At 46.9% G+C, this 27,968-nt stretch overlaps 1 protein-coding gene across 4 annotated transcripts in view; it reads right to left on the bottom strand.

The window, feature by feature from the left end:
• Positions 1-7,167: 7,167 nt before the first annotated feature.
• INSR (insulin receptor) overlaps positions 7,168-27,968 on the bottom strand; it is a 175,349-nt gene continuing 154,548 nt past the window's right edge. For 2 of the 4 annotated variants that reach the window (XM_030807714.1, XM_030807712.1), the window contains 9 exons: positions 26,636-26,795; positions 23,373-23,475; positions 21,079-21,146; positions 19,786-20,030; positions 17,769-17,879; positions 17,504-17,663; positions 15,512-15,641; positions 14,433-14,567; positions 7,168-12,323 (listed from right to left, as the gene is read on the bottom strand). In XM_030807714.1, coding sequence (XP_030663574.1) covers positions 11,969-12,323; positions 14,433-14,567; positions 15,512-15,641; positions 17,504-17,663; positions 17,769-17,879; positions 19,786-20,030; positions 21,079-21,146; positions 23,373-23,475; positions 26,636-26,795 — 1,467 coding nt within the window. In that variant the 3' untranslated portion in view covers positions 7,168-11,968. The remainder of the gene's footprint in view (positions 12,324-14,432; positions 14,568-15,511; positions 15,642-17,503; positions 17,664-17,768; positions 17,880-19,785; positions 20,031-21,078; positions 21,147-23,372; positions 23,476-26,635; positions 26,796-27,968) is intronic. The other 2 variants (XM_030807715.1, XM_030807713.1) reach the window with 1 other exon arrangement.

Below are 27,968 nucleotides of genomic sequence, written 5' to 3' on the forward strand. Positions count from 1 at the left end.
TGTACTATCCTGATGACCACTGTCTCATCTGTGGTCATGCAGAACACACATGGAGCAGAGCCAAGGCCAGAATTTGCATTTCCTGGCTCCCAAGTCTGACTGTCTCAGCAACCCACATCCCCATTCTAACTCAGAGCCCAGCCTGAGTTCCTCCTCTGGTTGTGAGGCTGTGGTCTATGAAACCAAAGCCTGTGCCTTGCTTTCTCAGCATGTCAAGGTCTTACCACTGGGCAGGAGCCTTGGATGAAAGGACAGGCAGACAGATAAATTGATGGACAGACAGGAAGAGGGATGGATGATGAATGGATGGATGGATGGATAGGTGGATGGATAAATGGATGGATGGATGGATAGGTGGGTGGATGAATGGACAGGTAGGTGGATAGATAGATGAATGGATAGACAAGATGGATATACAGACAAATGGGTGGGTGGATGGATAGAAAGAAAGGAAGGAAAGGACAGATAGGTGGATGGGTGGATAAAGAGAAGGCAATAGACAAACATCTAGGAAATTACAAATACAAATAGTTTTAAAAAAAAAGGCCCCAAGAGAAGTAGAGGTAGAAACAGAATGGTAGAAAAGGGGGAGGAGGTCAGAGATATGAGTGGGAGGAGGAAGGTGAAATGAGAGAGAAAGAAAAGCAAAGCCCAAATTATAGTGTGACAGGAAGATTGGGTGGCAGAAATACACATGCAAAGAAAGAGAAACAAGTGAGACCAAAATTGGAGAAATAATTCAGAGAGAGTGACCAAGAAAGAGAGAAACTAAGGAACAGACACAAGGGAAGCAAAGGGAGAGAAGAAAAATAAGACAAGAGTGGGAGGAGGAGAGGGGGAAATAGAGAAAAAACTGGGAAGACAGAAAAGTCCTACATAGAAGGAAAGACAGAGGGAAAGATGGGGTAAGGAGATAGAGAAATAATGTATAAAAGAAATAAAGTAGCTCGGGTGTGATGGCTCATGCCTGTAATCCCAGCACTTTGGGAGGCTGAGGAGAGCAGATCACCTGTGGTCAGGAGTTTGAGACCAGCCTGGCCAACAAGGTGAAAACCCCGTCTCTAAGAAAAATACAAAAAATTAGCTGGGCATGGTGGCAGGTGCCTGTAATCCCAGCTATTCAGGAGGCCGAGGCAGGAGAATCACTTGAACGCTGGAGGGGCAGGTTGCAGTGAGCTGAGATTGTGCCATTGCACTTCAGCCTGGGCAACAAGAGTGAAACTCTGTCTCAAAAAAAAAAGAAAGAAAAAGAAAGTGAGGGAACCATGGTGGGTGCAAGAGGGGAGTAGATGGTGAAGATGGAGAGAGAAGGGAAAAAAAGAGGAGAAGCACAAATGAAGAGAGGCAGAAACATAGCTGGCCACAAAGAGAAGCACACAGAAGGAGAAAGATGAAGAGAATAGGAGAAAAGAGCAGAAGGCAGATACAGAAGAAGAGGGAGGAGAGGGTGAAGAGGACTTGAAAGAGATAAAACAGAGATAGGAGAGTGGAAAGAAGTAGAAAGTAGGACAGAAACAAGGAGGGAGCAGGGTGATGAAGAAACAAGCCAACAAAAAAATCAAAACGCAAGGAGAAACAGTGAGATAAATACAGAGAGAGGAAGGGAATTAAGGGGAGAAGTGAAAAGGGCAAGCCAGGGTGGAGGCAGCAAAGAAGAGGCCCACACTGAACAAGATACAGGAAAGAGCAGGGAAGAGGGAAAGAGAAGAAAGAGAAGAAAGAGAAGCATTTCTTTCTTCTAGAAGGGTGGAAGAAGGAGGCAGAGATCCAAGGGTAGTAGCCAGCACTGGAAATGATCCTGAGGCATCAGATAATGATAAAGATAATGATGGTGATGATAAGAATGACCACGATGGTCATGATAGTGATAGTAATGAGGGTGATGGTGATGAGATGGTGATGATGATGATGATGGTGATGAAGATGGTAAGGATGGTGATGATGATGATGGTATTGGTGATGAGGATGGTAATGATGATGATGATGATGGAGATGGTGATGATGTCGATGATGATGATGGTATGGTGATGATGGTGCTGATGATGATAGTGATGATGATGGTGATGAGGATGGTAATGATGATGATGGTGATGGAGATGGTGATGATGGCGATAATGATGATGGTATGGTGATGGTGATGATGGTGATGATGATGATGATGGTGATGGTGATGATGGTGATGATTATGATGGTGATGATGATGGTGATGATGGTGATAGTAATGATGATGAAGATGGTATGGTGATGGTGATGATGGTGATGATGATGATGGTGATGATGGTGGCAATGGTGATGATGATGGTGGTGATGGAGATGGTGATGGTGGTGATGGAGATGGTGATGATATAATGATGATGAGGGTGATGGTGATGATGGTAATGGTGATGAGGATGGTGATACTGATGATGATGATGATGGTGATGGTGATGATGGTGATGTGATGATGTTAATGATGATGGTGATGATGATGACAGTGATGGAGATGGTGATGATGATATAATGATGATGAGGGTGATGATGGTGATGGTGATGAGGATGGTGACGATGGTGATGATAGTGATGATGATGATGGTGATGATGGTGATGACGACGATAATGATGATGGTGATGATGACAGTGATGGAGATGGTGATGATGATATAATGATGATGACTGTGATGGTGATCACGATCATGATGGTGATTATGATGATGATGATGATGGTGATAATTATGATGATGGGGATGATGATAATGCTGGTGGAAGCAACAACTGACACATACTAAGTGCTTACTGTGTGCCAGGCAACCTCTTTTAACTGAGGTATAATTTACATAAAATAAAAGGGATAGGTTTTAAGTGTACAGCTTAGTGAATTGATAAACACATATAGCCATGTAATTGCTACCTCAGTCGAGGTACAGAACATGCCCATCACCCCAGAAAGTTCCCATGTACCCCTTTGCAACCAAGATCCCATTACCCCCACCATAGGAAACCCATGTTCTAGTTTCTGTCACCATCAATTACTTTAGCCATGCCCTGTGTAAGTGCTTTACACACACCACAAATTTATTTTATATCCCACAACACCCCTAAGAAGCAGGGACCATTGTCATCCCCATACATAGGGAGATTCGTACAACTAATCATAGGAGAGCCATGGTTCAAAATGAGGCAGAGGGCTTCTGGGAGCTGACTTGAGCCACTAAGACAAATATAATATTTTGGGGGTCAGGTGAAGTAGCCTTTCCCTCTCACCCTCTTAGAGTCTCTGACTGGAACTGACATAAGACAGATTAACAAGAGAAAACATACATATTTTATTTAGTTGAGGTTTTTTGTTTATTTTTAGAGACAGTGTCCCACTCTGTTGCCCAGGCTGGAGTACAGTGGCACAATCACAGCTCACTGCAGCCTGCAATTCCTGGGCTCAAGAAGTCCTCCCACTTCAGTCTCCTGAGTAGCTGGGACTACAGGTGTGAACCACTGTGCCTGGCTAATTTTTAAAATTTTTTTGAGAGATAGGGTCTCTCTATGTTGCCCAGGCTGGTCTTGAACTCCTGGCCTCAAGTGATCCTCCTGCCCTGGCCTCCTAAAGTGGTGGAATTACAGGCCTGAGTCACCATGCCTTGTCTTCATTTAGTAATTTTTACATGTGCAGGGGAGACTTTGTAAGAAAAATGAAGACCTAAAGAAGCAGCTGAAGCTGAATGCTTATGTACTAGGTTGGACAAAATATAGTATGGTAGTTTCATCTCCTGCTTTCAGGAAGAAAAAAGCAAAGTCAAAGTGTCCTTCTTGCATTTGCTATTTTTCAGGCACCTTTAACTCAAAATAACCAATGTGCCAAAGTGGCATACTTTGATGTTGTGAAGTGTTTTTGTTGTGTGTTTTTTATATTTATTTATTTATTTAGAGACAGAGTCTCGCTCTGTCACCCAGGCTTGAGTGCAGTGGTGCAATCTCAGCTCACTGCAACCTCTGCCTCCCGGGTTCAAGTGATTCTCCTGCCTCCTCCTGAGTTCAAGCGATTCTCCTGCCTCAGCCTCCCAAGTAGCTGGGATTACAGGTGTGCGCCACCACACCCAGCTAATTTCTGTATTTTTATTAGAGACAGGGTTTCACCATGTTTGGCCTGGCTGGTCTCGAACTCCTGACCTCAGGTGATCTGCCTGCCTTGGCCTCCCAAAGTGCTGGGATTACAGGTGTGAGCCACCATGCCCGGCCAAAAGTGGCATACTTTGGAGTGGCATATTTTGATCTCTTACACAGGCAAAGGCAGAATGGAAGCAAAGTTCCTGTGTTCTTGTCCTGAGTCAGCTGAGTCCACCAGGGGAAGGGGAAGTTGTTAAAATGCAAGTTCCCAGGCCCTGCCCCATAGATGCTCACCGAGGAGGCCTGGGTGTGGCTTAGACAGACACACCTTTGTTTTTAATAAGTGGGATTCTGATAAGCACCCAAGGTCCAGGAGGAAGCTCCAGGAACCCAGTGCAGACACCCCCAGTCCAGGCCAGGGCCCCAGCAACTCTGCTAAAAGGTGCTGTGATCACTTGGCCAGGGGTTTCAAGGAATCCAAGTGGCTTCTCTGCACAGAGACCACATGGCCGTCCACCCTCCCTCAGACTGATGCCTTCCTTGATGAGCTTTCCTTGGAAGAAAAACATTTTCCATTTTCCAAGAGACTTATATTGAATTTCACAAACCCAAGGAAGCAGAATTTAGGCTGCCACCACAGCCAATAAGCAGTAGCATCAATTTCTTGGAGAACAGGGATTGGAGGGACTTGGGGATATGGGAACGTCCATCTTGGAGGGAGCATGAAAGATCAATGTTACCTCATTTAATCTTCGCCATGGTCATATAAGGTAAGGTCTATCGTCAATAATAGGAGGGCAGGGCCTCTGTGGGCCCAGGGTTAGGACCACCACCCTTTGTAAAACCAGCCATTTAGCAGTTAGTTGCCTTGTGTCTCTTCAGGCTAATTCAACAACCCCATACTGCGGAACTCTGGGCCAGAGTTTGGAGGAATGTGAAGAATTCAGAGGCAACTTTCATGCAGCCTCTGGAAAGCTCCCACGATAGTGGGGAAACACACACATTCAATAACCTCAACTTTCGATGGCCCAGCTCAGAACACTGCCAGCTGGAGGTAGGTGGTCTGGAGAAATCCAGAGACTACCTGGAGGGGTGGGGGATTGAGTTCCATTGCCTTTGGGAGGGAGGGAGATTCCACAGCCCACATACTTTGCACTTTTGCTAAGGTCAACCCCTCCGCCTGTGCCGTAGATCTCATCGTCACTTTTTTGCTTCAGGACATAGATCTAGTTATCCCCTGCCTTCATCTCTTTTCCCTCTGATGACTGGATTATCCCTGTCATCATCCATACTGCTCTTTCTCCCATCTCAAAAACAAGGAATAATAGTAATAATAATAATAGGAGGCTAAAGTGAGAACTTTACCTTTATATTATTATTAGTAGTAGTAGTATTTATTTTATTTTTTTTATTTTTGAGACAGAGTCTCACTCTGTTGCCAGGCTGGATTACAGTGGCGTGATCTCACCTCACTGCAACCTCCGCCTCCCGGGTTCAAGTGATTCCCCTGCCTCAGCCTCCTGAGTAGCTGGGACTACAGGTGCCCGCCACCACGCCCAGCTAATTTTTGTGTTTTTAGTAGAGATGGGGTTTCACCATGTTGGCCAGGTGATCTCCTGGCCAAGGTCTTGATCTCCTGACCTTGTGATAGGCCCGCCTCGGCCTCCTAAAGTACTGGGATTACAGGCGTGAGCCACCACGCCCGGCCCATTTTTATATTATTAAAAAAATAATAATAATGATAGGAGGGTAAAGGAGTGGAAGATTATTGCAGGATTGGACTCTAGTTGGTTCACGTCACATTTTATCTGCATCCTTGGACAGTCCTCTCCAAAGCTGACTCTGGGTTTGGCCATGGGACTTACTTTGGGCAACGGGACAGTAACAAATATCACACGAGCAGAAGCTTGGAAAACGTTTGCATTTGGGGGCTTTTTGTTTCTTCCAACTGGGTATCCCTGCAACCACCACCATATGAACAAGCCTGAGTGAACCTCCTGGAAGACAAGCAATCCTGGCTCTCCCAGCAGAGGCCTCAGCACAGGAGTGAGGCTGTTCCCGGAAGAACCACCCAACCAACACATAGAACTGTCAGAAATATGCCAGGCACCGTGGCTCACGCCTGTAATCCCAGCACTTTGGGAGGCCAAGGCAGGCAGATCGTTTGAGATCAGGAGTTTGAGACCAGCCTGGGCAACATGGTGAAAACCCATCTCTACTAAAAATACAAAAATAATCATAATAATGATAATAATAAGGCTGGATGTGGTGGCTCACACCTGTAATCCCAGCACTTTGGGAGGTCGAGATGGGCGGATCACCTGAGGTCGGGAGTTTGAGACCAGTCTGGCCAACAAGGTGAAACTAAAAATACAAAATTAGCTGGGCATGGTGGTGCACGCCTGTAATCCCAGCTACTCGGGAGGCTGAGGCAGGAGAACTGCTTGAACCCGGGAGACAGAGTTGCAGTGAGCTGAGATTGCACCACTGTCCTCCAGCCTGGGTGACAGAGTGAGACTCCATCTCAAAAAACAAACGAACAAAAACAAACAAACAAAAAAAAGAAAATAAATAAATCGTTGCTGTTTTAAGCCGCTCAAGAAAGACCATTCAAAAGGCTTTCAATCCCATGGTCTAACCCATGGTCACTCACCTGCCCTCCCAAACTGGGAACAGGTCTCCATTCCCAGGATGACATTGAAAATATTTAGCATATGAGTTTCCTGCATGTCAGAATAGAGCAAGATCTTGAAGGTTCATTGGTATTCTCGGAGTGAACCCTTTAGTGGTTGGACCATGGGGAGGTCTGGGAGCCCCTGGGGAAGCGCTTACTTACCAAATGGTATGGAAATAGTGCAATATTTAAAACACCACTTTGGCCATACAAGTATGTCCCTGCGAGTCAACAACTCTGCTGGTAGCAATTATTTAACCTCCCTTTTCATGTGTGGAAGAATCTAGGTGTTTTTCTCCTCTAAAAAAAGGTACCTACATATTCCAAGAGGTTTTCCTTAACACAGCCCAACTCACAGCCACATGCCCTGACCACACGACAGGTCCTTACCGGGACACCACACAAAAACAAGCATATTCTCAGATAATTTAATCAGAATTTTAATATAAACAGGTCATTATCCCATATTTTACATGCAGAACGATTTCAATATTCCAAATAAAAGGCGTCTTCTGTACATGGTGTTACTTGGCTCTTGTAGGAAAACATTGAAAAAATAAGAATTGAGCTGTTGGTGGGTTTTGTGTTTCTGAGTTGTTTTCTGCAAAAGCTGCGGCACATTTGATCCTGCGTTGCCAATACGCAGGGCCGAGGCCACCCAGGCACACAAAGGGACGAGGAGCAGCAACTTTCAGGCAAAGTGTAAAGACTAAACAAGCCGTTCCTGAATATGTGCATGGAGGCACACTGATTTTGAGGCTCTTCCTTCCTTCTCCAATGGGACCAAGAGCCCCAGATTTATGATCTGGTTTTTAACAAGGATTTTCAGTGGCCCACACCCAGATAGAAATTTGGCTGGTGGCTGGTTCTGGACCTTGACTGGTATTAGAAGGTAACAGTAAGCTCAAAAAGCTGTTGTGTCCCCTCCCCTCACCCCCATTTCTCGGGGACCCTTAAGGAAATATTCGTCTTCCATTGCAGCCCCCTGGAAGTCCACCATGTTCTCTTGTATGTTCTAGGAAAAAAAAAAAGTGCTGAACTGTTCTTTTCATTCCCAACCTCACCTCTCACATAAATTAATATTCTGAAGAACATGCTGGAAGATTTTCTGAAGTGACACCCCTCTACGTGTACCATGTATATAAAATCGGCATTCCCTGTTCCCCATCCTCAACAAAACCGTCGTTTCTGAAGAGCCTAAGGTGTCAAAGACTCACCAGGTGGCATTCAAAGGACATTTAACCCTAAACTTCCACCCACTGTGAAGGAGAGAAATGATTACCACTGGGACTAAAGCACATCCATCTACCAGATGACCAGTGCAAGTCATATGCTGATGACGCTCCTGCTTTTTCACACGTGTTGCAGCAGACTACAAATAAACACCTCCCAATCCAATAAGCACATTTCTTGGTGGACTACCTGCCCTGGTAGGATACAGTGAAAGATCTGTCCGTCAGTTGGCAACATAGTCCCCAGGGTCGCAGGATGACCTGTGCAGACCCCTGTGTCAGTTCCCACAGCTTCTCTCAATCGTCCTCAGCCTACATCCAGACAAGCAGCAGTGCTTCTCCTTCTCACTACTTCCAATGATGCAACAGCACCTAGGACAGCTCCCAAAACCTGAACATTTTCTGATGCGTATTTGACATCACTGATGCAGAGCGAAAGTGACGTGCTTAGTATTCTCCTCTTGGAAGAAGAAACTCCTGTGTGGCTTTCACTACATTAATGAAAAGGGTTTTAATCCTAGTGAGACATCTTTAAAAACAAGCAACAAAAAGTGTTAGCCTAAGCTGGTTTTGTTGCTTCTTGTTGTTGTTGCAACTTAACACTACAAACTCACAGGACAACTGTGTCTTTCTAGGACCAAAGTTTTATTGTTAAAAAGTCAACATTTCCTAATGTCAAAGGAGGCTTGCAACCCAATAGCCGTTTGCTCTTTTCACTGAGGCAGTAGAGTCAAATAAATGAAATTGGTGAACCCCATTTGCAAGGGGCAGGCCCGGCACCCTACCTTTCTCCAGGGCAGGTGGAGAAAGGTGAGTCTGCAAGGGCAGTGCCTAAAAGTACAAGAGCAGCAAGATTTGGGCCCCACTGGCCCTGCCTAGACTCTGACATGGGTTATCAAAGCTGCACAAGGTCCAACAATATCAGCTTGAGGTCAATCAAACCCCAACACAGAGGTCCAAGGGGTTGTTGAAAAAAAAAAAGTGTTCAGCACATTAATGGGTTTTGGACTGGAATTTCCCCCACATGCTCCCATCCCACTTGGAGAATTTAAAAAGACATTGCATTAGGTGTTTGTGTGTAAGGTGCATCACCAGCCTGAAAGGAGTGGGAATAAACCATCAGGGAGCCCAGGGCACCTTTGTGCTCACTTCAGGGGGATTCCATGGAACAGGTGGGAATGCTTGTTCTGAATCAAAGCCCGTCTTTGCCCCAGAAGCCATCTCTCACCAAAGGAAGGTACACCTTGCGGGGGTACCCCATATATCAGATACATCATGACAGCCTGGAACTTAGTTTATGTTTGGGGAACACAGTGACAATAGATGGAGATTTTTCTTTTAAAGGAAGATTAAATTCAGAGAAGAATATTACCAGCCAGGAAGAAAAGGATCTATGCTCACATAGAGGCCATACCTTCTCCATCCCAACTCCCTCCCTCAAAATTCTTACTGGTCCCTGGCATTTGAATCAGCCGATACACACGTTCCCTGATTCAGACCGGTTCCAGGTAGAATTCTGAAATCGCAAAGATGTCCATGATTGAATCACATCTTAACAATACACTGAGGTAGACTGTGCTGAAAAAAGAAAATCACTATCCCCCATTCACCTGTTTATTTTTCTTTGATAAAAATTTACATGCGCTCCATTTTTTATGAGAGTGATTTTCAGAGTGATTTTATATATTAAAATAAATACTTTTTCCCCTAATATAAGAAAAACCTTTCTGAATTAGAAAAATGTGAAAATTGCAGCTAGTGTAGTATACAACCACTACAAATTGACTAAGAAGAGAACAAAATACCTAGATCTACGTGTTTTTTTTTTTAATTTAGGTACAGACCCTCATATTTACAAAATAAATTTGGCAAAAATAATTTCCGTACTCTTGCTTCTTGTACCCAATCACTGAGGCTCCTCAGCAATATTTTTACATGCTGTATTTTCCCAAATCATATAAATAAGATAGCAATAGACCATTGGGATTCATGTCTACCTGTGTTCTTAATCAAGAATTGAGAGGGCTTGGAGGTTGCCATTATGACTCTATCCCATTCTTAAGCCCACAACTCTTAAGAGAAGAAGAAAAGGAAGCAGTCAAAAAGTTGTAAGAAAATGCACTCAGGAATCAAGGGCGATGATTTCTTGATGAACCAAAGTGATGAATTCACTATGTTCTTTGAGCAGCTGTGGTGGTTCTTTTTGCAAAGAGAAGAAACGGTGGATTCACGCCCATTCGGAAGTTTTTGGTGGCGTGAAAGGTCTTTTTCACGGTTTCTCCTCCAGACTCTCCTCTCTTAGGGATTGCAACATTGTAAGCGCCTGAGCATTCTGCTCGGGCACCACACCTGGCCCAGATGAGGTCACCGGGCTCACAGCAGCCTCCGGGAGTTCAGTACTGAGGACCGTCAGATGCTCTCAGGGTGGAGGGGACCAAGACGCACTCTCAGTGTACCTCTCTATTGCTTAGATGTTCCCAAAGTCCATCCAGGTTGTTACGCTTTGGGATCTGATGTTCTTGGGTTTGCACAATAACGGTAGGATGTTCACACCCAGGAGAGGAAACGCCACAAGAGGTACACACAGAGAACCAGAGGCTGAACACAGGTGTTCTTGAAGGCAGGCTCAGAGCTAGGTAGCTACCAGCTTATCCGAACAGGAACCTTCCAGCAGACCTGGTACCTGAACCAGACCATCCATAAAACCTAGTCTCCCACACACTCCACGTGGCCTGACAACGTCCAAAAGTGTTAGCAGCGAACGTGGCTTCATTCCCAGAAACGGACGCCTTTAAGACCAAACAAAGAGGCCACTTGTGCCTGACTCCCTCCCCTTCCCAGCCCCACGACAGGCAGACCAACTCACGTCCCCACTCCCCGCCAACCCTGGGGAATAGTCAATAACTTATGAGGCTAATACCAGAGACTTTAAAAATTAAATATGTTACAAATATATTCTCAAAACTCTGTCATCTCAGTTCTTTTTTTTTTTTTTTCCTTTTTCCATTTTGTTTTTTCTTTCTTTCTTTCTTTCTTTTTTAATGTCCTAGCTTGGTTTGGTCTTGAAAAGATTCATAATCACTCCAAATGAAATGCTCCTCCCTTGGCTCCCAAAAAGCATCTTTTCACCAATGTGAAGGGAGGGTAGAAACCTGAGGCTAGACTTCTGACACAAGAAGAATCTGTCGAGAGCACAGTCTCCCAGTCAATAAGAAGGAAGGAGAGAGGGGGACATGAGCTCGCACCTTTGAGAAGAACCTTCATGAGCCAATTCCCAAAGCATCAACTCCGCATGGATACTTTGCACACACATCAGCCGTGTCTAATGGACACACACACGCGCATACACACGTGAGCACACGCCGGGACCACAGACCCTTATCCAAAGTATGAAAGCAGCAGCTATTGGTCAATTTGAGGAACTCGTTTTGTAAAGAAAAAAAAAAAAAATCCTTCAGCCTGGATGAGAAAAAAAAAAAACAAAAAAACAAACAAACAAAAAAACATCTTGAAGCCCAACCTGTAAAACTTGAAATTCTCCTGGAACAGGGCTGGGTGTTTTTGTTTTGTTTTTTCTTTCAAACTTTTGTTCCACAAACAGGAAGTTTTGTCTTTTATACTGCAGCTCAGACACCAGCAAAAAAAAAAAAACAGAATTTGTAAAACAGGTGCTTTCTTTCCATCTGCTGGGGGCGGGTGGGGGGAACGAAAAAACACAAAATCCTGGTTTGAAATCGTCGTTGCCCCAAAGGGGCAGCAACTGTGGAAACCCCTTGCCCTCCAGGTTCACAGTTAAATCCTCTGCAGGACTAGTTAAATTGGTAACCAAACGAGTCCATCTTAAGATGAACAGAAATGTATAGGAACGATCTCTGAACTCCATTGGACATGGTAGAGTCGTGAGAATCCTGAGTTTTCCAGAGACTTTCAAACCAGAGGAAAGCGAAAATGGGAACCCTGCCCGCCCCCGCCGCGGCAGGCACTGTTAGGAAGGATTGGACCGAGGCAAGGTCAGAATCCGCCCGTTTTTCTTGCCTCCGTTCATGTGTGTGTAAGGGATGTGTTCCTCGTAGCTCCGCTTGAAACCTAGCGAGGACCCTCCATCCCGGCCCCCCGCCTCCTCCCTCTGACAGTGCGAGGAACGGTCCAGGGGCACATTCTCCATGTCCTCAAACTCCATCTCCAGCTCCTCACTCTCGGGAGCCTTGTTCTCCTCGCTGTGGAAGAACGACACCTCCGGAAAGCTGGGGTGCAGGTCATCCTTGAGCAGGTTGACAATCTCCAGGAAGGTTGGCCTCATCTTGGGGTTGAATTGCCAGCACATGCGCATGAGGTCAGTGCTGCGGGGCAGAAGGACGCGTCCTGGGTGAGTCTGGGGGCCCAGCCAAGCATCCTCCCAACCCCCACCCTCGTCCCTGCAGCCAACACCCACGGACCACACGTGCTCACATCAGATGCTGGCTGTGTGTGTGGACAATTGTCAAGGCAGAAATAGCAATGCTAGAGGTGCTGAGAGATGGTGTTTTCTTTTTGCTTTTCTTCTTCTTATTTTGGACACAGGGTCTCATTCTGTCACCCAGGCTGGAGTGCAGTGGCATGATCATAGCTCACTGCAGCCTCTGCCTCCTAAGCTCAAGCAATCCTCTCATCTTGGCCTCCCAAGTAGCTGGGACCACAGGTGTGCACCACCACGCCTAGCTAATTTTTGTATTTTTTGCAGAGACAGGGTTTTGCTATGTTGCCCAGGCTGGCCTCAAACTCCTAGGCTCAAATGATCCACCCACCTTGGCCTCCCAAGGTGCTGGGATTACAGGTGTGAGCCACCATGCCTGGCTGCTTTTTCTTTCTTGAGACAGTGTTTCTCACTTTGTCACCCAGGATGGAGTGCAGTGGCGCAATCATAGCTCATTGCAGCCTCAAACTCCTGGGCTCAAGCAATCCTCCTGCCTCAGCCTCCCAAAGTACTGTGATTACAGGCATGAGCCATCCTGTCCAGCCTGAAAGATGGTTTTGAAAAGGGCTGCCTCATTTCAAAACTGGCTCAAGAGTAATCCCAGCACTTTGGGAGGCTGAGCCAGGAGGCTGAGTCCAGGAGTTCAAGGTTGCAGTGAGCTGTGATTGCGCCACTGCACTCTACCAGCCTGGGTGACAGAGCGAGACTTCATCTAAATATATATACACACACACACACACACATATACATATGTGTAGATATATGTATATGTGTATATATATATATGTGTGTGTATATATATATATATATTTGGAGGGGGGAATGCATAATATGTATGCCTGACAAAATTTTTGTGTGTCTGTGTTTGTTTTTGAGACAGAATCTCACTCTGTCACCCAGGCTGCAGTGCAATGGTGCAGTCTCTGCTCACTGCAACCTCTGCCTCCCAGATTCAAGCAATTCTCCTGCCTCAGCCTCCTGAGTAGCTGGGATTACAGGCACCTACCACCACGCCCGGGTAATTTTTATATTTTTAATAGAGATGGGGTTTCACCATGTTGGCCAGGCTGGTCTTGAACTCCTGACCTCAGGTGATCATTCACCTCAGTCTCCCAAATTGCTGGGATTACAGGCACGAGCCACCCATGCCCAGCCATCCAACAAAATTTTAAGTGTATAAAGAATTAACAGGAGGCCGTAATCCCAGCACTTTGGGAGGCCGAGGCAGGTGGATCACGAGGTCAGGAGATCAAGACCATGGTGAAACCCTGTTTCTACTAAAAATACAAAAAAAAAAAAAAAAATTAGCTGGGCGTGGTGGCAGGCGCCTGTAGTCCCAGCTACTCGGGAGGCTGAGGCAGGAGAATGGCGTGAACCCGGGAGGCGGAGCTTGAAGTGAGCCGAGATCGCACCACTGCACTCCAGCCTGGGTGATAGAGCGAGACTGTCTAAAAAAAAAAAAAAAAAAAAAAAATTAACAGGCAAATGTAAGTCTCTCTCCCTCAACCCCAGGTCTCCAGTTCCCTTCTCCCAAGATAACTACTGCCACAGGTTTGTGCAACCTTCCAAAGATACAATATGCAAGAAAATCATATGATTTGCAACACGAGCATACAGGTAAAGACATAATATGCAAACATAAGCACATATGTAAATATGTGTGCTTATAATATGTAAACGAGGTGTACATGTGCCATATGCTGATGCACACGTAAACATATAATATGCAAACATAAATACCTATGTAAATATATACTATGCAAATGTAAGCATACATGTAGTACATATGGAAACTCAAGTGTGTGTACCACAATGCAATATGCAAATACAAGCACGCATGTAAAGACAAGCTATGCAAACACAAACACACCTGTAACATACAGCATGCAAACACGGTGAGCGTGTAGACATAGGAAAGGCAAAACCAAGCACACGTGTAAAGGGCAATACCCTTTCAACGAACACCTCACACACCTTAAACCCTTTCTACACTTACACTCTCTCTGGACAGTTGTCAGGTTGATCCAGATACCCTCCATCCATGACAAATTTCAACACCTGTTCATTCGACAGGCCTTGGTAAGGCTGTTCTGCCAAGCTGGTGATTTCCCAAAGGACCACGCCAAAGGACCTGCCAATGACAGTTGAGAGTAGTAACAAAGAAGCCATTTACACACACACACATGCAAACACACACACGCAAACACACATGCAAACACATATATGCAAACACACACACATGCAAACACATATACACACATACACACCCAAACACACACCCAAACACACCCATACGCACACACATGCAAACACACAAACACACGCAAACATACACACGCAAACACGCATACACACACAAACACACACACACACAAACACATCTCTTGGTTTCTAGAACATGGTTGGCCACTTAATAAAACAATTCATGCTGCAGTTCATAAATGCCGTGAAAGGAAAATCAATTTGGGGCTCCCAAATCACTAAACTCAAGGAAAAAGTCCAGCTGGGAACTGCTTGGACAAACCTGCCTCCCATTCTATTCAGAGTCCCCACTCTGCTCACTGAGATACCTGCATATCTGATTGGCTCCTTTGCAGAGGCTCATCAGAAACTCAAAAGAATGCAACCATTTGTCTCTTATCTACCTGCAACCTGGAAGCTCCCTCCCCGCTTCGAGTTGTCCCGTCTTTCCAGACTGAACCAATGTTCATCTTATATATGTTGACTGATGTCTCATGTCTCCCTAAAATGTATAAAACCAAACTGTGCTCTGACCACCTTGGGCACCTGTCCTCAGGACCACCTGAGGCTGTGCCACGGGCATGCGTCCTCAACTTTGGCAAAATAAACTTCCTAAATTAACTGAGACCTGTCTCAGATTTTCGGGGTTCACAATGCCTACAGGATTAGTCAGGACATAAGAGTAGCCGTGGGAAGATCCTCAGACAGGACGCTGCCTTCCTTTCCTTGATGGGGCATCCAGGAGGATGGCAGCCTTCCTTCCCCCGCTCTTGGCTGTCACTAGCACCTGGAATTCAAGCCCAGCGTCCATCCACCCATCCACACACAACTCACCACATGTCAGAAGAAGTGGTAAAGACCCCATCCTTCAGGGACTCCGGCGCCATCCACCGTACAGGGAGTAGACCCTTGCCCCCTTTCCGGTAGTAATCCGTTTCATAGATGTCTCTGGTCATTCCAAAGTCTGACAACACAAAAGGTTCACACGCTCTTAACCTTCAGCCTTGGTCCTAGCATCTGCCATCTTGACTGCCCCACCTCTCGCAGAGCCCTAAGGGGTTCACCTGGCCCATGTCTGCGCTCACCTGGGTGGTGGCCAAATCCAGTAAGAATGGATTCTGAGGGTACTCATGGGGAAGTGAAGGGGGAAGATGGGCTATTGTTTAAGGGGAAGGAAAAGAAGGTACCAAATCACAAAGAAGCTACATTTTTCTTTTCTTTTTTTTTGATATGGAGTCTCACTCTGTCCTCCAGGCTGGAGTGCAGTGGTGCAATCTTGGCTCACTGCAACCTCACCTCCCTGATTCAAACAGTTCTCCTGCCTCAGCCTCCTGAGTAGCTGAGATTACAGCTGTCTGCCACCATGTCTAGCTAATGTTTTGTATTTTGAGTAGAGACGGGGTTTCACTGTGTTGACCAGGCTGGTCTCAAACTCCTGATCTCAGGTAATCTGCCCACCTCAGCCTCCCAAAGTGCTGGGATTACAGGCGTGAGCCACAGCGCCCGGCCAGGAGATGTCTTTATGAGTCATAAATAGAATCAAATCACTTCCTGCTGCCCCTCGCTCATGTAAGATAATGTCGAGATGACTTGCCATGACACGCAAGGTCCTTCTGGGTCTGGTTTCTGCCTCTCTCCTCAACCTCACATCTCACGCTGCTCTGGTCCCCTCAATATTCCTTTTTTAATTGTTTTTTGAAATAGCGTCTCACTGTCCCCCAGGCTGGAGTGTAGCGATGCAGTCACAGCTCACTGCAGCCTCCACCTCCTGGGCTAAAGCAATCCTCCCACCCCAGCCTCCTGAGTAGCTGGGACCACAGGTGTGCACCACCACACCCAACTTTTTAAAAACTTTTTTCATAGAGATGGAGTCTCACTATGTTGTCCAGGCTGGTCTCAAACTCCTGGACTTAAGCAGTCCTTACATATTGTCCTTCCAAAGCACTGAGATTACAGGCGGGACCCCCGGTCCTATAAACATATCTTTTAAAGAAGTGAATGGGTAAGTGAGTTTATCAATACATGCAATTAAATGACAGCTGGTGGGGGGGGGGGGTCCCCATCCAAAATCTTGCCCAGCCAGGCACAGTGGCTCATGCCTGTAATCCCAGGGCTTTTGGCCAACACAGGTGGGTCATTTGAGGTCAGGAGTTTGGGACCATCCTGGCCAACATGGTGAAACTCTGTCTCTACTAAAAGTACAAAAATTAGCTGCATGTGGTGGTGCACGCCTGTAATCCTAGCTACTTGGGAGGCTGAGGCAGGAGAATTACTTGAACCTGAGAGGCAGAGGTTTCAGTGAGCCGAGATCCTGTCACTGCACTCTAGCCTGGGTGACAGAGCAAGACTCCATGTCAGAAAAAACAAAAAAAGCTGGTGCAGTGGCTCACGCCTGTAATCCCAGCACTTTGGGAGGCCGAGGCAGGAGGATCATGATGTCAGGAGATCAAGACTATCCTGGGAAACATGGTGAAACCCCGTCTCCACTAAAAATACAAAAATTAGCCGGGTGTGGTGGCACACACCTGTAGTCCTAGCTGCTCGGAAGGCTGAGGCAGGTGAATCACTTGAACCTGGGAGGTGGAGGTTGCAGTGAGCCGAGATCACGCCACTGCACTCCAGCCTGGGTGACAGACAGAGTAAGACTCTGTCTCAAAAACAAAAAAACAAAACAAAACAAAACCCCACAAAAAAACAAAAACAAAAAGAAGTATCTTGCCCCTTTATATTATCAGAAAAGCCTGAACGGCCCATTATAGACAACTTCCTTCTGAAATCAAACCTGGCCTGGGTCGTTATGTTTTCAAAGCAGAAAGCCAGACGAACCTCCAATTTTGACAGTAAAATCATGGGCAACCATGCAGTTTCTCGCTGCCAGGTCCCGATGCACAAACTTCTTGGCGTTCAGGTAGGCCATCCCGTCAGCAATCTCTGCCGCCATCTGAATCATCTCTTGCAGGGTAGGGGGAGGGCGGCCAGGATTATTCTAAAACAGAAACACGGGGTTGGTGTTTCAGCAGAACTGGGATCCGAGGAGGCCAGGAGCGGGTGCCCCACCGAGTACCCCGCTGGGTCCCCCAAAGCAGCTCACCTCAGCCTCTGGCCGCAGAGAACGGAGGTAGCTCTTCAGGTCTCCGTGAGCCATCAGCTCCATCACCACCAGCGTGGGCTGGCCCTTGGACACCACTCCCAGGAGGCGCACCTGCGGGGCAAGCAACCAGGGTTCTTGGAGGAGGGTCCGTGATTCGACTCACCAAGGTTCTCCCTGCCTGGTGTCTATGTCACACACAGCACCCTGTGGCCTGGATGCAGCATGCTCAGCCCTGGTCTAGGAGAGCAGACAGACCTGCCTGGACAGCAGACAGATAGGCCTTTGTATTTTTTTTTTTTTTTTTTTTTTGAGACGGAGTCTTGCTCTGTCACCCAGGCTGGAGTGCAGTGGCACGATCTCGGCTCACTGCAACCTTCGCCTCCTGGGTTCAAGCAATTCTCCTGCCTCAGTCTCCCGAGTAGCTGGGGTTACAGGCGCCTGCCACCACACCCGGCTAATTTTTGTATTTTTAGTAGAGACAGGATTTCTCCATGTTGGTCAGACTGGTCTTGAACTCCCGACCTCTGGTGATCCGCCTGCCTCAGCCTCCCAAAGTGCTGGGATTACAGCCACCGCACCCAGCCAGGCCTTTGTATTTTAACCATTCCCTCTGCCTGGCTCTCTGTTCCCTGCCACATCCACAGGGCCCAGCTCCTCATGTCCTTTAAGTCTTTGCTCAAATAGACCCCTGTCCAACCCTCCTTTCCTCCCTTTCTTCATGTTTCCATAGCATTTTCTCCTAATGTATAAAGGGTTTGGAGGAAGCCGGGGGCGGTGGCTTATGCCTGTAATCCCAGCACTTTGGGAGGCTGAGGCCGGTGGATCACCTGAAGTCAGCAGTTCGAGACCAGCCTGGCCAACATGGCAAAACCCCCATCTCTACTAAAAATACAAAAATTAGCTGGGTGTGGTGGTGGGCTCCTGTTATCCCAGCTACTCAGGAGGCCGCAGCAGGAGAATTGCTTGAACCTGGGAGGCAGAGGTTGCAGTGAGCCAAGATTGTGCCATTGCACTCCACCCTGGGCGACAGAGACTCTGTCTTAAAAATATATAAAAGTAGGCTGGGAGCGGTGGCTCATGCCTGTAATCCCAGCACTTTGGGAGGCCGCAGCGGGCGGATCACGAGGTCGGGAGATCGAGACCATCCTGGCTAACACAGTGAAACCCCGTCTCTATTGAAAATACAAGAAAATTAGCCAGGCGTGGTGGCGGGCGCCTGTAGTCCCAGCTACTCGGGAGGCTGAGGCAGGAGAATAACGTGAACCCAGGAGGCGGAGCTTGCAGTGAGCTGAGATTGTGCCACTGCACTCCGGCCTGGACAACAAAGTGAGACTCCATCTCAGGGAAAAAAAAAAAAAAAAAATTATATATATATATATAAAAAAAATATATATATATGAAACAAAAATAAAGGTTCTGGAGTCTGCCTCCACCTGCTGTTTTGGAAGCTCTACAGGGGCAGGTATCCACTGTATCACAGGGACAATAGCAGGGCTTTAAATGCCCCATAAATATGTGTGGAAAGGATGAAAGCACATGGGACTCAAAGAGAAACAAAGGAGCAGAAAGGCAGGAAGAGTTTGTGCTGCCTTCAAAGCAGAGTAGGAACAAGGGCAGGTGGTATCAGGTGGACCTCTATGTGGTCCTGGGTTACAAAGGAGCCAGGAAAAAGCAAGACATGGAAGAGTCTAAAAAGCAATGGAAGATTCTGGAAAATGATGGAATATTCCGGAAAGTGGTGGAAGATTCCAGAAAGTGATGAAAGATTCTGGAAAGCAATGAAGCATTCCAGAAAGTGATGAGACAGTGATAGAGTCTGGTTCCAGGTGAAGTGGGAGAGGATGGGATTTGAGAAGGGAAAAATCCCTCCTTGCACCTCTAGGATGGGAAGCTTAGTGGAGTGGGGGGTGGGTAGGAGGTTACACCCTGTGTCCTCTGTTGCTCTGTGCAGGAGGAGGAGGCAGAGAGAGGGAAAGGGCAAGAAAGCCAGCCCATGTCCCATCCCCGCTGGACTCACCACATGATGGCAGGTGAAGCCCTTCATGACCGAGGCCTCATTGAGGAACTCAATCCGCTCTCGGAGACTGGCTGACTCGTTGACCGTCTTCACTGCCACGCGGGTCTCTGCCTCACCCTTGATGATGTCCCTGGCGTTGCCCTCATACACCATGCCAAAGGAGCCCTGCCCCAGCTCTCGAAGGAGGGTGATCTTCTCTCGAGGCACCTCCCACTCGTCCGGCACGTACACAGAGCATGGAAACACTACTTCTCACTTATCTACACAGCATCCTTGGCGGATCCCTTAGGGGTCTGCAGCCACCTTCCACCTAAGCCCTCACCCAAACCCCCTCAAAAACACTCATGAAATGAGTTCTGTGATCCAGGACCCATGCCAGGCACTGGGCATATGGCTGAGAACAGGACAGGCATCTGCACCCATGGAGAGGGCATGGCAGAGACTCAAGGAAGGAGCCACAACTGGTCCAAGATCCTGGCCAATATGTCCTGAGGCAAATCTGCATCCCCATCCTTCTTGTCTGATTTCAGGCCCTTGCTATGGAATGATGCTACTTCGCACCTGAGACTACTGTTTCTGCAAAGTGCCAAGGGGATGGAAAGACAGGTTGTAATAGCTTGGGGGAAAAAAAAGCCAGGATACTTGGAGCTCTTCCCATGAAAAGGTGGAGTCTATCTCACCACCCCTTGGCCCTGGGCATGGCCTTGTGAGTTATTTTGGTCAATGGGAATCAACAAGAATGACACAAGCAGAGATTTGGAAGGGACTATTGCCCTGGAGCTTGATACTAGGAACCAACATAGGACCATGCAATGAAGCCTGAGCCAGCCTGCTGGAGCCTAAGAGGCTACATGGACAGAGTGAGGCTCAGCCTCCCCCAGCTTAGGGCCCCCACCTTGGGACCACCCAGCCTGCCGACCACCAGACATGTGAGTGAAATCATCTAAGACTACCGAGTGCTAGCTGACACACCAGCAAAATGTAGCTACATGGGTGAAGCCAGGCAAGACCAGAAGAAGAACCGCCCAGCTGAGCCCAGCCCAAGTGGTCGACCCTGTCCAAGGGTCCCAGACCAGCTAGATGAGCCCATTCAGGCAGGTGCCAAATACCATGTGTCCAGATGCACATAGTAATGAGGTTTCTGCAGCAAGGGCAGTTTGGCAAGCTCAAATGAATAAGAGGGCTTTTCTTGGCCTCCCTGGGGAACCCATCCTTCACTCTCACTCAATGGTGAGGGCAAAGGAAGCTGATGAGTAGGGTTCTGGCCACCCACAGGGAAGGGATGGTACTCACCATCACTGGCACTGAGATACTCGGGATTTGAAGAAGCGTAAAGTGGTCCCAGCGGCCCATCTGGCTGCCTAGAGGAGAAAAACGAGGGATGTTAGCTTGAGATTCTCATGGAACTCTGCAGAAAGGTGTTTCATACAAGACTCCCCAAGGCAAATGGCAGCCCTTACCAGAGAATCCCCGTAATCCTAGATGCAGTCTAGGGCAGGGATGGGGGACCTTTATGTTTTGAATGGAAGCCCATCAGACAGGTACTTAAGTGTATCAACATGGGAGCACTCATCCCTCCCTGGGTGGTTTTTTTTTGTTTTTGTTTTTGTTTTGTTTTGTTTTGTTTTGTTTTACGTTTCAGAGTTGCAGTCTTGCTGTGTTGTGGCTGGAGGGCAGTGGTATAATCATAGCTCACTGCAGTCTCAACCTTGTGGGCTCCAGAGATCCTCCCACCTCAGCTTTCTGAATAGCTGGGAATACAGGTGCTCACCACCACACCTGGCTAATTTTTAAAATTTCATAGAGACAGGGTCTCACTATGTTGCCCAGGCTGGTCTTGAACTCTTGGTCTCAAGTGATCCTCCTGCCTCATCCTCCCAAGTGGCTGGGATTACAGATGTGCACGACCATGCAGGGCTCTGGCTGGCTTTTATTATAACTTATGGCCGTCCATGTAACACTTAAAAACCACTCACCCAGTACTGTTCTAGAGCGAGCTCATCCCAACTGATGAGAAACAATTATTAAATTTTCAGGAAACTAGTGAGCCAGTTGTTAAACACAAGCATCATTAAAGATTAAATTGTACAGTGCCTTCCAAATAGAACACAAAATGTAAATTATAGAGGCTTACAATTAAATAAATTATGCTAAAAGCAAAGACAATACATGTTCAAAACTCATCACTTCCTAACCCTCATATGACATTTTACTATGATCAATGCAGTTGAGGTTATTTACATTATATCATTTAGACACCATATTGTATCCATAGGGTGGATTCAATGGGGAGCTATTATGTATCTCTTTCCAACACTGCACTCAGTGATATTATGTCTACAGCTTGAAATTAGACATGCATATTAGATAAATATTAGAATAGTAAATATTAGAATATTTACATTACGGAAACTGGCAAATGCTATAACTTGGGACTGGATTTGTTGTTCTGTTGTTTGTCCAGGCTTGAGAAGGTGATGAGAAAAATGTTTTGTTTTGTTTTGTTTTGTTTTTGAGACAGAGTCTCGCTGTCTTGCCCAGGCTGGAGTGCAATGGCGCAATCTCGGCTCACTGCAACCTCCGACTCCCGGGTTCAAGCGATTCTCCTGCCTCAGCCTCCTGAGGAGCTGGGATTACAGGTTCACACCTCCACACCCTGCTAATTTTTGTATTTTTAATGGAGACGGGGTTTCACCATGTTGGTCAGGCTGGTCTCGAACTCCTGACCTCATGATCCGCCCGTCTTGGCCTCCCAAAGTGCTGGGATTACAGGGTTGAGCCACAGTGCCCAGCTGAGAAAAATGTTTAATCATGTAGATTAAACTTAAAAGCGTGTCATGTCTGCAACTGTGACATCGCACGTGGCACAAAACATTAAGAAAATGTTCTTCTGGTATTTATAAATTACTATCTGACTCAGCAAAGACATCACTCATATCACTGATGAACATATATGTCTTATTTCAGTTTTGTCCTACTTTTTTTTTTTTTTGAGACAGAGTCTCCCTCTGTCGCCCAGGCTGGAGTGCAATGGTGCGATTTCGGCTCACTGCAACCTCCGCCTCCAGGGTTCAGTAATTCTCCTGCCTCAGCCTCCTGAGTAGCTGGCATTACAGGCACCCGCCACCACGCCTGGTTAATTTTTTAGTATTTCTAGTAGAGATGAGGTTTCACCATGTTGGCCAGGCTGGTCTCAAACTCCTGACCTCAGGTGATTCACTCGCCTTGGCCTCCCAAAGTGCTAGGATTACAGGTGTGAGCTACTGTGCTCAGCCATGTCCTACTCTTTAATGTAAATTTTGAAAAATTACTCAACATTCACATTGGAGCTATACCGTTTAATCAATTGCAATAATAGGTGGCTTTGGATATAAAGGTTTGGGCAAAAAAAAAAAATCAACAGAAACATTCTGTGAGAATCAACTGGCTAGAGGGAATTTACAATAAAGAGTCGTGTATATCATATTATGACAATTATCTGTAAATTGCACATCTGTAAACTTAAATATACCTATACCTATATCAAGGCATGTTTTCCCCCAGAGAACCAACTGTTCCCAGCACACCGCTGAACTCACTGAACTCACCTCTTTCTCAGGAATAGATAAATACTTCCAATCACAACACTGAAGAGAAAGACAAAGATGAGGGGGCCGATGATAATTTTTGCAATATTTGACGGGACATCTACTGAAATAGAATAAGAAAATATATGTTTCATATCAATGTGTTTCCAACAAAGTTCACACGAAAAATCACATCCACTCCTGGAATGGGCGGGCCACCCTGTTCCCTCCCTCCCTTGTCCATGAACCTCTCTGCTGCTCTTCCACACCCTGATTTTCCAGCAGTCCCAAAACAGCCCTGTAGGTTCAGTGGGACCAGGCAGTGGGCTCAGAGGTCAGTATTCTGGAAGCACACTCTTCCCAACCCCCCACCCCGCCCCAAATCGCTACTCATTTCCACCCCTCCCACATCTCGGGCAGTGGATGCAGGATGCTTTACTGTCAGTTTAATGCTCTGCTGTTGCCCCTCTGAAATGCTTATTCATTTTATTTTAATTTTTATTTATTTACTTATTTTTGTGACGGAGTCTTGCTCTGACACCCAGGCTAGAGTTCAGCGGCACGATCTCGGCTCACTGGAACCTCCTCCTTCCGGGTTCAAGAGATTCTCCTGCCTCAGCCTCCCAAGTAGCTGGGATTATAGGCATGCACCATCACGCCTGGCTAATTTTTGTTTTTTTAGTAGAGACGGGGTTTCACCTTGTTGGCCAGGCTGGCCTCAAACTCCTGACCTCAGGTGATCCTCCCGCCTCAGCCACCGAAAGTACTGGGATGACAGGCGTGAGCCACCATGCCCGGCCAAATTCTTAATAATTTTAAAGCAAGGAGTTCTGCATTTTCATTGTTCACTGGGTCTTGCAAATTACATCGCTAGTCCCGATCCCAGCATGACTTTTGATAGATGTAAAATTCTTTTAATTTTTATTTTTTAGAGACAGGGTCTTGCTCTGTCACCCAGGCTGGAGTATAGTGGCACGATCACAGTTCACCGCAACCTCAAACTCCTGGGCCCAAGTGATCCTCCTGTCTCGGCCTCCCAAGTAGCTGGGATTACAGGCATGCACCACCACAGCTGACTAATTTTGGTATTTTTGTGGAGACAGAGTCTTGCTATATTGCTCAGGCTGATCTCTAATGCCTATCCTCAAGCAGTCCTCTTGTCTCAGCCTCCCAAAGTGCTGGGATTACAGGTGTGAGCCACCTCACCCAGCCGAAAAACTCTAATAACAAAGATGGAGACACTAGCAACAGGTGCCAGGCACTTAACATTTGTGTCATTAAAATGTCCCTCCACCTCCTGAAGTGGTTCTGTTATTATCTCCATGTACAGATGAGGAAGTGCAGGATTGCCAGATAAAGAAAATGTGATACACACACACCATGGAATACTATACAGCCATGAAAAAGAATGAAATCATGTTCTTTGCAGCAACATGAATGCAGCTGGAGGTGATTATCCTAACTGAATTAACACAAGAACAGAAAACCAACTACCTCATGTTCTCACCCGTAAGTGAGAGTCAGACACTGAGCACACATGGACAGAAAGAAGGAACAGCAGACACCAGGACTGATACGGTTTGGATCTGTGTCCCCATCCAAAGCTCTTGTTGAAATGTAATCCCCAGTGTTGGAGGAGTGGCCGGGTGGGAGGTGATTGGATCATGGAGGCGGTTTCTAATGGGTTAGCAACATTCCTACTGGGTACTGTATAACGGGTGAGTTCTCATGGGATCTGGTTGTTTAAAAAGTGTGTTCTTGAGGCCTCCTCAGAAGCTGAGCAGATGCCAGCATCATGCTTCCTGTACTGCCTGCAGAACCGGGAGCCAATTAAACCTCTTTTCTTTATAAATTACTGAGTCCCAGTCTCAGGCCTCTTCTCTTCCCTTCTCTTCTCTTCTTCTCTTTTCCCTCCCTCCCTCCCTTCCTTCCTTCCTTCCTTTTCCTTCTCTCTCTCTCTTTTACTATTTCTTTCTTTCTTTTTTTTTTTGAGACAGAGTCTTACTCTGTCACCCAGGCTGGAGTGCAATGGCGCGATCTCGGCTCACTGCAACCTCCGCCTCCCGGGTTCAAGTGATTCGCCTGCCTCAGCCTCCCGAGTAGCTGGGATTACAGGCACGCATCACCATGCTCGGCTATTTTTTTTTTATTTTTAGTAGAAACAGGGTTCCACCATATTAGCCAGGCTGGTCTCGAACTCCTGACCTCATGATCTGCCCACCATGGCCTCCCAAAGTGCTGGGATTACAGGTGTGAGCCCCTGCACCCAGCCAGGTATTTCTTTATTGCAGTGTGAGTACAGACTAACACAGGTGCCTACTTGAGAGTGGTGGGTGAGAAGAGGTAAAGGATCAAAAAACGACCTATCAGGTACTATGCTGATTACATGGGTGACAAAATTATCTGTACAGCAAACCCCCAACGACACACAATTTACTTATTTTATTTTATTTTTTGAGACAGAGACTCACTGTGTTGCCCAGGCTGGAGTGCAGTGGCACGATCTCGGCTCACTGCAAGCTCCTCTTCCTGGGTTCACGCCATTTTCCTGCTTCAGCCTCCTGAGTAGCTGGGACTACAGGCGCCCACCACCACGCCTGGCTAATTTATTTTTGTATTTTTAGTAGAGATGGGGTTTCACCGTGTTGGCCAGGATGGTCTCAATCTCCTGACCTCGTGATCCGCCTGCCTTGGCCTCCCAAAGTGCTGGGATTACAGGCGTGAGCCACCACGCCCGGCCACAATTTACTTATATAATGAACTGCACAAGTACCTCTGAAACATTTTTTTTTTTTTTTTTTTTAAGTGCAGGAGCAGGCCAGGCATGGTGGCTCTCATGCCTGTAATTCCAGCACTTTGGGAGGCTGAGGCAGGTGGATCACTTGAGGTCAGGAGTATGAGACCAGCCTGGCCAACATGGTGAAATGCCATCTCTACTAAAAACACAAAAATTAGCTGGGCGTGGTGGCGTGCACCTGTAGTCCCAGCTACTGTGAGGCTGAGGTGGGAGAATCACTTGAACCCCGGAGGTGAAGGCTACAGTGAGCTGAGATTGTGCCACTGCACTCCAGAGCAAGCCTCCATCTCCAAAAAAAAAAAAAAAAAAAAAGTGCAGTATCAGAGAGGGCAAGCACCTAGCCCCGGTCACACAGCGGCAGCTGGTAGGCCTGAGAGTCAAGGCCAGGGCCAGCACCTGTGGTCTCTCCATGTCATCCTCTGCAATGTCCCACCATGCTCAGTGCTAAGCACAGCCCCAGCCAGCTGAGGCTGCCATGGAGACTTACAATAGTCTGTCACGTAGAAATAGGTGGGTTCTGTCCAGGAGCCGTTGCCCGCGAGGGAGGTGGCCCGGACTCGCACGCTGTAGTTCCCCGGCGACAGCCCGCGCAGCCTGCAGCCCCGTTCCAGAGCGAAGTGCTTGCGGGAGACGCAGAGATGCAGCTCCTGGAAGGAAGAGAGGAGGAGGAGGAGGGTGGCTGAGCTTTGCACATCTGGGAGTGTCCACCCCTAGCAGGGAGCTCACAGCCAGGATCCTACTCAGAAACGATGCCAAGGCAGCAAAGCACAGACTAAGATACACAAGCGACTTTGAGAATTGCAGAATTTCATAACGACAGTGCTATGGATAAGGATATATGCAGAGGTTATCATTATCGGTAAGAGCCAGACTTCCTAAGCCAGAAGCCGAGCATTACACCCTGATGGTTTCTTTTCTTTTCCTTTTTTTTTTTTTTCATTCAGACGGAGTTTCACTCTTGTTGCCCAGGCTGGAGTGCAATGGCTCAATCTCATCTCACTGCAACCTCTGCCTCCTTGGGTTCAAGCCATTCTCCTGCCTCAGCCTCCTGAGTAGCTGTGATTACAGGAGCTCACCACCACGCCTGCCTAATTTTGTATTTTCAGTAGAGACAGAGTTTTACCATGTTGGCCAGGCTGGTCTCAAAATCCTGACCTCAAGTGATCCGCCCACCTCGTCCTCCCAAAGTGCTGAGATTAAAGGCATGAGCCATGGCCCCCAGCCCTATTATCTATTTTCTATTAATATTATTTTCCATAATATTCCTAAAAATCATTTGTTTTACTTTTAATTGACAACAGTATTATAGGTCAGGCACAGTGGCTCGTGCCTGTAATCCCAGCCCTATGGGAGGCCGTGAAGGGAGGATTGCTGGAGCCCAGGAGTTAGAGACCAACCTGGGCAACATAGCTACACCCCATTTCCACAGAAAATAGAACAATTAGCCAGGCACAATGGTTCGCACCTGTAGTCCCAGCTACTCAGGAGGCTAAGGTGGGAGAATCACTTGAGCCCAGGAAGTCAAGGCTGCAGTGAGCTATGAAGGCTCCACTGTACTCCAGCCTGGGTGACAGAGCTAGACCCTGTCTCTAAAATAAATAAACAAAAATAAAAATAATAGTTGTATACACGTATGGGGTACAGGGTAAAGTTATGATACAGTATAAATTGTGGAATGATTAAAACAAGCTAATTAAATCCTCATCACTTCATGTACTTATTTCTTTGTTGTGAGAACATTTAAAATCTATTCTTCTAGCCATTTTGCAATGTGTGTTATTAGCTATAGTCACCATTCATCTACAGAGCAGTGGATTCCT

This window comes from Nomascus leucogenys, unplaced genomic scaffold, assembly GCF_006542625.1.
Source record: "Nomascus leucogenys isolate Asia unplaced genomic scaffold, Asia_NLE_v1 Super-Scaffold_241, whole genome shotgun sequence".
Taxonomy (NCBI): domain Eukaryota; kingdom Metazoa; phylum Chordata; class Mammalia; order Primates; family Hylobatidae; genus Nomascus; species Nomascus leucogenys.